Source organism: Barbus barbus (genome assembly GCF_936440315.1).
Source record: "Barbus barbus genome assembly, chromosome: 10".
Lineage (NCBI taxonomy): Eukaryota > Metazoa > Chordata > Actinopteri > Cypriniformes > Cyprinidae > Barbus > Barbus barbus.
This window is the reverse complement of record NC_136738.1, coordinates 31618829-31628432: the sequence shown is the minus strand read 5'-3', so window position 1 is coordinate 31628432 and position 9604 is coordinate 31618829. Positions and strand designations below refer to the sequence as shown.

The following is a 9604-nucleotide window of genomic DNA, read 5'->3' as shown; positions in this document are numbered from 1 at the left end:
AAAAGAATAGCATTTATTTCAAATACTAATCCCAAACATTTGAACTGTAGTGTATAGAAATATGTGCTTTTTCATTTGCATGTTCAAGTGTTTATGCATTTCATGGCAGCTGATACAGTTCAGCAGACTCGTTGAATCATCTTCATGTGTTTTGCTCTGAATGCACTGGATGTGTTCTGAAACCTAGCGAGCTGCCTACCAGGCCAGTGTTTCAGGGCATGAGGATATGATACAAGGCCGCTGATGTGTGTGGATGTGGATTACGCTTCCTCTGTGTATTTTGTGGTGGTGAACTCTGCGTTCAGGAGAGGCTCGAACTCACGCCTTTTCCTCTGCTGCACATACAGCACCATCAGGAGCAGCATCAGGAGCAGACCGAGGAAGATTCCTCCTAGTGTGCTGCCCAGCAGAAACATGGCCGGCCGGTTGTCAGTTTCTGAAACACACACACATGCATACTGAAAGATCAACTACAGAACATTTAATAATAATAATAATACATTTATTGTATATAGCGCCTTTAAAAGTTGCTTTCTCAAGGCGCTTTGCATAAAAGCTTTACACAAAGGCAAACACAACAATATAGAACAATGCACTTTAAATACAACAAAAGATAAACAGCTAATGTAAAACTAATCAAATAAAAGCAATCCTGAAAAAAAAGATTTAAGGGAAGTTTTAAATATCTAATGAATGTGCATGAATGTTTGAAAAAATGTTTGAATTAATCTGTCATGAAAGCATTTTATTACTATTGTTTATATTTCAACAATGAATTGAGGTAAAGCATAATACCATTAAAACGTTCATAAAACGCCAGCATTAAATTAAATACTGTCTTATGTGCAATTTAAAATGAGTATATGCAGCTCGGTTTTTATTTGAGTGTTGATTATTTAAAAAGTGGTTAATGAATTGATTAGTAAATACACTTAATTTTTGTTTTTGGTTAATGAAGACTTTGTTTCTGAAGATAAATAAAATAAAATCATTTTGGTTGCATCATTACTCGCATACAACAACAGTTCAAAGTGACCAATGTTATGGTGCTTTTTTTCAATGTTGTTTTTAGTCTTATTAGGAGCTTGATAGTCGTGATAACTATTGTGTTCTTCAATCAATATGGGTAACTAATGACTGAATAATATGTGCATTGACAGCATGTTTGTTACCTTCAAGTTCAATGGCGTAGGAATATCCCAGCTGTTCAGATGCCACGTAGATCTCCTCGTTGGTCACAGGTGGGAAAAAGGGGACCATGTTATAATGCCGGTTGTGTCCGATAGGGGCCATCTCATCTGGGAAGCTGGCGTTTTCACGAGAGCGTCTCATCCATTCCTCAAATACTGCATCGGTGAATGTATGAAGCACCTATTCGGGCGTAAGAGAGAACATGTCTTTATCCAGAATCCAGAACTCATGTGCACTGAACGTTGTGATGTTATTGTCATTTAATGTGTTTTGTATGTTACCAGAAAGATTGGGTCGTTGGCGGCGGAGTGGGACAGAGCGCTGGTCCCGTTGAGGAACAGGTGAACCAGGTTGTGCAGATTGGACACAGAGCCGTCCAGCTCTCCGTCTGGCTTGTCGTATCCTTCCAGTGCGTTCCTACAAGGAAAGGTAGAAGAAAACTTCAAAACTAACTCACAGACATCAAGTCGATTCTGTAAACCTTGACATATGAAATAACAGTCAGAAAAATCACATGTTTTGAAATGGAACCATGAGCCTTTAATGATTTAGATAATGGTTGGTTTTGTTCTTTCAAGTGAAATTGAGTATATTGTGGTTATACTTATATACAATTACTTAAATTGTGGTTAAGATTTTGGATAATAATTATTTATATTATGGATAGACATAGAATATATCTACATAATGGTGTTTTTGTCATTTTTGGAGTTTGACATTTTGTTTAGCATGGAAGAAAGAAAATATGAGATCGACAAACCTGAGAGTGAGTAAAACATGACAAAATGTTGTTTTTTAGATGAACGGTTCCTGTGATGGACTGGATTACCTGAAGCTGAAGCTGGAGTTGGTGAAGTACGGTGGACTGTCAAAGTCTCTGAGGTTCAGGCAGCTTCTGACGTCATTCATGGTTGGTAAAGTCACATTAGCGCTCTTCATGATTCCTCTGCGCAAAGATCCCTCGCTGGTCCCGTTACACAAGGTCACTAAACGATTATATTCATCCAGACTGAAAGAAAAAAGATGCACATCATTACATAATGATTCTGGATCAGTGTGAGCCACAGGTGCGCTGTAGTATTGTTTTTTGTTTTTTTCTCATTCTGCTCCTTAGTTTAGTAGAAAGTGCACTAGTTAGGGAGTCAGTCAGACACTAGTGCATTGTTCTCTACTTCCTTAAAAAACAATTAACAATGACTGGTCACCCTCAAGTCATAAAAAGACAAGTGGAAGTGTCAAAATCTTAAAAATTATTTGTATTGTGTGACTGAAAAACATTGTGTGAGCTTCTACAGGAATTGTTGTTGGAGGATATTATATTTTTATTTATTTGTTCATTTTTGTATGTTATGTGATTTTTGTTGGTCGACCACTTCTCGGGAAGGTAACAGTGGTCTTGAATTTCCTCCATTTGTACACAGTCTGTCTGAATGTGGATTTGTGGAGTCCAAACTCTTTAGAGATGGTTTTGTAACCTTTTCTAGCCTGATGAGCAACATCAACTCTTTTTCCGAGGTCCTCAGTTTGTCCTTTGTTCGTGACATGATTCACTTCCACAAACATGAGCAGACTTTGATAGATCCCTGTTCTTTGAACAAATAGGTCACGTCCTGATATTTGATAGTCATTGCACTGATTGAAAACACCTCTGCACAGATGGACTCTAATTTCACCTTTAAATTAACTGCTAATTCAAGAGATTCACATACTTTTGCAACACTGGATCATTTTTCTCAATAAATAAATGACAAAGAAAATATTTTTCTCTCACTTGTTTGATCGGGTTCTTTTTGTTTACTTTCAGGACTTATATGAAAATCTGATGATGTTTTTGTTCATATTTATGCAGAAATATAGAAAAGGGTTAACAAACTTTCAAGCAGCACTGTATAATAGGTTATATTTCAATTAATTATGCCACAGTGATGATTAGATCAAGGCTCTTGCTAATGTGCAAATTACTAAAACTATTAAAAATCATTTTCCTAATTTAAGATGAAATTAAATATAATAATATTAGATGAAAAAATAAAAATGAAAATCTTGTTGCATTAAATGTTGCTTTGACCAGGGTTATTATAGTTAGCTAAAAATAAACCATAAAAAAAATCATTATTTGAAATAAACAACTGAAATGAAATCAAATATTAAAAAAAACTAACTTATTTTATTTCAGCTGCTTTGCTAAGCAACAATTCTCTTTTTTTAATTTACCTTGGTGTACTAAAAGAACTAAAACTGACTTAAAAATTATTAAAAATCAGACATTAATAAAACAACAAAAAGTATGAAAATGACACACACACAAAAACAACAACAAACACAAAATTACTTGTTAAAAAAATTTTATTAAAGCAAAAAATATAAATTAAATCTGATTTGTAAAAATGAGCAACTATAATAGTATATATACAACTATAATAGTATCTCATGGATACAAAAATAAATTATACTAATGTATAAATTCTTCTTGATAGTTTTGTTATTTATTAACTGAAACTACTAAAATACTTCAATCATATTCAATAATACAAATATATTCAGTAATTAAAATATATACTGAAAAATATAAATATTTCAGATGTAAATATTAGATGAAAAAAAAACTTGTTGCATTAAATGTTGTAGTACTAAATGAAGTACTAAAATTACTCAAATTTAAACAGAAGAAAGGAGGTTAAATAGAAATATCTGAAAACAAAGTCTAATAAAAGTGACAAAAGTACTAAAGCTTAGAAAATGCAAGGATGTTGTTCTGGTGGCCCCTTATGCATTTTTCTATTCTCTCAATTCATTTTCTTATACTTTTGAAAATGTATGCTACTTTTACTCTGAACATGATAATATAATCTTTCACTATTTTGATTTTGACACATTTGACTCGAAATGAGACGTCGAAGACAGCAGATGGGTAAATATACAAGTCTGTTGCACATTTTAAGAGTCTCCAAAGAACTGGTAATTGATGAAACATCTACTATAATATAATGTTTCTTGTGTTTATGTATGTATTTATTTATGTTAAATTTGGATTGATTTTAAATTTAACACAGCGATACAGATATGCTGTACCTAAGCAGCAAACATACCTGTCACACACCACTCCCCAGCGGGCAAACCTGGAGCGTGGGCTGATACGGGACGGGTCAGTGGGGTCCTGTCCTCCGAGCAGAGAGTCTGTGCAGACGTCACACTCCGTCCGTCCCGTCGCAAAGTTCCAGTACGGGACCGCAAAGTTCTCATTACCTGTGAGTTTCTATGATAAGAAAACTTCTCTATTAGGAAACATAGATTACATTTTTACATAAATGTTTAAGTAATATTAAGTAAAGTGTAATATTTAACTAAAAGCTTTTATCCAAAGCGATTTACAAATGAGGACAATGGAAGCAATCAAAATCAGCAAAAGAGCAGTGATTTGCAAGTGCTATAACGAGTTAGCTTAATGTTAAAATGTTAAAATCCCCTCTTGAGATAAGGTGAGATGGACAAATCAAAGGCCATCGTGAGCCAACTTTAGTCCGCAGGTCTTTTTATTAATCTCTGTCCTAATGCTTATTTTCCTTTAGTTTGGACGTTATGTTCAGAAGTTATTGATGTAGTCACTATGTGCAACAGCCCAAAACTTCACTGACCCTGATTAGATGATGATTAGAAATTCAGTGTGAAACAGATCAAGAAATGCAGGAATGACCTGTAGTTCTCTCTCCAGACTGAGCAGATGGTATCTGTGCCAGGTGATGAACGCCGGACCCTTGTGGGAAAAGTCGATGGCTTTAAAAGGACGTCCTGGACCTGCCAGAAAAGAGGGCGTCAAAAATTAAGTCAAGTAGGTGAAGTAACCACATAATACAACACATATGTGACCCTGGACAACAAAACCAGTCTTAAGTCGCTGGGGTATATTTGTAGCAATAGCCAAAAATACATTGTATAGGAGAAAATTATCCATTTTTCTTTTATGGCAAAAATACGGTGGCTGAGAGAGCTCAACGCGCTGCAAATAGATAAAACACCTGCAAATAAAGAAAACAACTTCCTCAATTTGACAACACACACGCTGCAAATGCTCACAACGCAACCAAATAAAGAAAAGCACTGCAAATAATATTTATTTGGTTGTGTTGTGAGCATTTGCAGTGCATTTCTTTATTTGTTTGTGTTGTGATCATTTGCTCCACCTGCTGTCAAACTGATGATGTTTTCTTGATTTGCTGGTGCTTTGTCTATTTGCATGTGTTTTCTGAAGTTGCAGTGCATTGAGCTCTCTCGGCCACCGTACAAAAATCATTATGATATCAAGTAAAGATCATGTTCCATGAAGATATTTTGCAAATTTTCAACTGTAAATATATCAAAACTTAATTTTTGATTAGTAATATGCATTGCTAAGAACTTCATTTGAACAACTTTAAAGGTGATTTTCTCAATTTTGAATTTTTTTTTTTTCAAATAGTTGTATCTCAGACAAATATTATCCTAACAAACCATACATCAATGGAAATATTATTATGTATAAATCTCAATTTTGAAAGCTTGACCCTTAAGACTGGTTTTGTGCTCCAGGGTCACATATTGTCTGTTTGATGTCATATTAGTATTAGGACATGAAATACATTTTATTTTCCTCAAATTTCATGCTTTCGGTTTTATTTGCATTTGTGGAATTTGTTTTAATGCTTAACAATAAAAAAACACCCCCCCCCCCCCCCCCCCACACACACACACACACACACACACACAAATTCCTTTTTTCCCAATTTAAATTTTAATTGTTTTAAGTTTTAATTATTAATTGTACAATTTAACATTTAAATTATTATTTATTTATTTTTTTGTAATCAAAAAGCATGTTTAATGATTCAATGTATTAGAAGTTTAAAAGAAATAAATTTGTTTGTGCCATATGAAATGCCATTTTTGGTTTAAAAAAAAAAAAAAGTTAAAATATTTCCGTATTTAATTATTTAAATAAATTTTAATAAACAAAAAATACAATAAATATAATATAATATTGTGTAAAATATTGATGTGTTTATTATGTAAACATGTAATATTCACAGACACTAGTCCATATTGTGATCTGATTAATTGTACATCTCTACTTGATTTATTCGCCCAAAATTTGTGTATTTCGTCTGTATTTTCCTTATTGCCAAAAACACTGAAAAAAATTATTAATTGAATTTACTAAATTTCTTTAAGGTAAGTGGTTGCAATCAATTTATTTGAGCAACATTTAAATAAACTAATTTAGTTGACTAACGTTCAGCGTGTTTTTATTTAAGTGTAGCAAAAATATATTGTTTGCAACCAATTTACCTTAATAATTTTTTTTTAGTGTAGGGCTGTATAATACTGATTTAAAACTTTGCCTGTCAATTAAGGGGAAAAATGAAATTTAAACCACCAGTCTGAAAGAAGTTATTTATTAATTAAACTTTTTCACTCATTCTTGGAGGGTTTTCATGTTTTAATGCAGCAGAGCAGCTAATAGAGCCTTGTGTTCACAGCAGCTCCTCACCTAGCAGTGTGTCTCGCACAGAGTAATAGTGCTGCCAGACGAAGAAGTCGTAGATGGAGATGTTGCTGAACTGCGGCGCGGTGCCGTTGGGTCCCAGCAGGCCCAGCCAGTGCTGTGTGGCGATGACGTATTCGGGGTGGACGGTGGTTTTGGCCAGATCCAGCACGTCCAGGAACTCCTGCAGCTCACCGGGGCTCAGAGAGTGAATGTCCTTCCTCACAACGGCAGCTCTGCGCTGGTCACAGTTCGGCCCCGTCCAGCCGAATTTACACTCGCCGCAGTTATGCCCAGCAAAGTTACCTGTTCAAAAGACAATATGTTAATACACATTAAATCTAGTTTTAGAGATCTGCGGTTGCTAAAGTGTCCCTATGATATTCTCATCAAAAAGAAAAGGGATATTTACAATGCAAAATTTGGAACATACTTAAAAAAAAAAAATTCAATCTATAAAAATAAGTATTTAAAAAGTAATAATGCAATTAATTTGCATTAAATACAGCACAATTTAACATAAATAATAAAATCTAATATAAATGTATACTATATATACTAAATTAAAATTAATGTATATAAATTTAAACTTCATATTTAGTTGCATGTGTGTGTGTGTATATATATATATATATATATTTAGTTGCATGTGTGTGTGTGTGTGTGTGTGTGTGTGTATATATATATATATATATATATATATATATATATATAAAATAGTATACAAAATGTTATATATAACTTTATTCCTGTTTTTCCACTAAAATGAATGCTATACTTATGATTCACATTATAATATATATTTCAGGTTGATATCCAGGTATATCGTACAGAATATCCTGGTTAAGTATGCAAACAGCCATAATTTCTACAATTCGTCAGAAAGTCAAAATAATAATATTTTCTGCATACCAAAGCATCGACAGGTCCGATTGAAAAACTTAGTTGGCCATCTCTCCCGGTCGTCCACGTTTCTTAACCTGTACGGTCCTCCCCAGGGTTTGGAGTCCACATGGACGTCGCTGCAGTTTCCCCGGCCGGACAGAATCCCGCAGATGTTCTCTGGATCCGGTCCCAGCGCGGGACAGCACTCTTTGGACACGATGGCCTCCACGGTGCAGCAGACTCGGGGGAACTGAGCCTCGGTCAGGTAAATCCATCCCAGACTGTAAATCACAGCCAACACTATCGATCTCCTCATATCTGGAGGATCTTATTCAGTCTGCTTTAAGTTTCTCTCTCAAACGCAGCAGCACGTTACTAATCACAAGTAAATGTGTTTTTAATGATTACATGCGGTTCTGAGCGTATCGGTAACGGCTGACGGTCTATAATAGCTTGCGTCCACACATTACATGCATATTCACAGAGCTCAAGCCCATCAGTGCTTTATATGCTCTGGCCAAGTGGAACATGGGAGGATTATTACAGCCGTCCCATGGCAGTCACCTGACACAGAGAAACTATGTGTTGCACTAATGCTGCTCAAAAGCCCTGAGGAAACGTTTCTCAATGGATTCAACTCATCTAGAGCAGATCAATCATTTTCATGTTATCACACTCCAGGGTATGAGCCAAATGTATGTACGTTTAATATAAAGGATGGTTTTGAAATTGGTTTCTGAGAAATATTCTTATGCATAACTCATATGATTCAGTCCAGTCAGGAAAAAAAAGCAACTGATGCAGACAAAGTGACTCCAAAAATATTTGGACAGTAATATCTCATTTAACATATTATTGTGTTATTTTAGTATTATTTATGTTCCATTATTTATTAATATTTTGAATTCATTTATTTTATTGTTATGTGCTGCTGTTATTTGTTAATATTTCTGCTTAGCATTATTTTTATGAAGTTTTATTAATTTTAGTATTTAACCCCCCAAAATATGGATAATTGAATCTCATTTTATTTATGACAGTGTTAATATAAATAAATTATATTTTTTTTAATTTTCCATTTTAATTTAAGATTAAAGTAAAATTATGTTCTTGTGTTTTTTTTTTTATATTTAAATTTTTTAAAATAAAACTATAACTTTTTTTTAAATTTTACTTAATGTCCATTTTGCTTTATTTTTATTAGGTTTTATTAATTTTATAACCCACCAAAAAGTATTTGCACACCTAAATCACATTTAATGTATGACAGTGTTATTTTAGTATTATTTATGAACTATTACACTGTTTGAGTAAGCTTTTATTTTATATATATATATATATATATATATATATATTTTTTTTTTTCAGTTTAAGTTTTGATAATGTTATATGATTTTATTTAATTTTTTAATATTTCTAGTTAGCTTTATTTTTTATAACTAAGTAAATGTATGTTTTTTATATTATTTATATACTGTTATAGTATTTATTAATGTTTGAATTACCTTTTAGTTCTTGTATTTTCTGGTTTTATTTAAATTTTTAATTAATTTTTTTTAAATTAATGTAGTGGGTTTTGAGCATGTGTGAAGTATTTGAATTCTTCAGGATCTTTGCAGCCGCCCGGCGGGTCGTTCTTGTGGCTAACCGGGTCGCTGACCTTTCTCAGTCCTCAGATTGAGACTGTGTAAGATTTGCAGCTCAGCAACATTTAGACTCCAAATAAGGATAATCAGGCCTCATTTTCAGTCTTTTATTACAACTCTAAAAGTGTTGCACCTTATCTTCGCTGTTCTTTTCTTTCTTAATTGTTTCAGTCATCAAACATGCAAAAACAACACTAGAAGAAAGATGGTTTGTCCTGGAATCAGTCACACATATAACTGCAGGCTAAAACATGTTTTGTACATTGATGACGGAAACAGAAGACCTGTAGGCCATCATATGTTTCTGGGCATATGTAGTGTGCTTTGTCTCCTGATCGTTCCACTGCAAACCACACATGTCTCA

At 33.6% G+C, this 9604-nt stretch overlaps 1 protein-coding gene across 1 annotated transcript; it reads right to left on the bottom strand.

Moving 5' to 3' along the window:
- Positions 1-260: 260 nt before the first annotated feature.
- LOC306875665 (L-dopachrome tautomerase-like) lies at positions 261-7910 on the bottom strand (the record flags this gene model as incomplete). The annotated part of the gene is made up of 8 exons (XM_079426344.1): positions 261-436; positions 1173-1371; positions 1473-1608; positions 2021-2200; positions 4281-4447; positions 4886-4986; positions 6716-7015; positions 7622-7910. The coding sequence occupies 8 exons, from the start codon at positions 7908-7910 to the stop codon at positions 261-263; spliced, it is 1548 nt and encodes a 515-aa protein (XP_079282470.1).
- Between the last annotated feature and the right edge of the window lie 1694 nt (positions 7911-9604).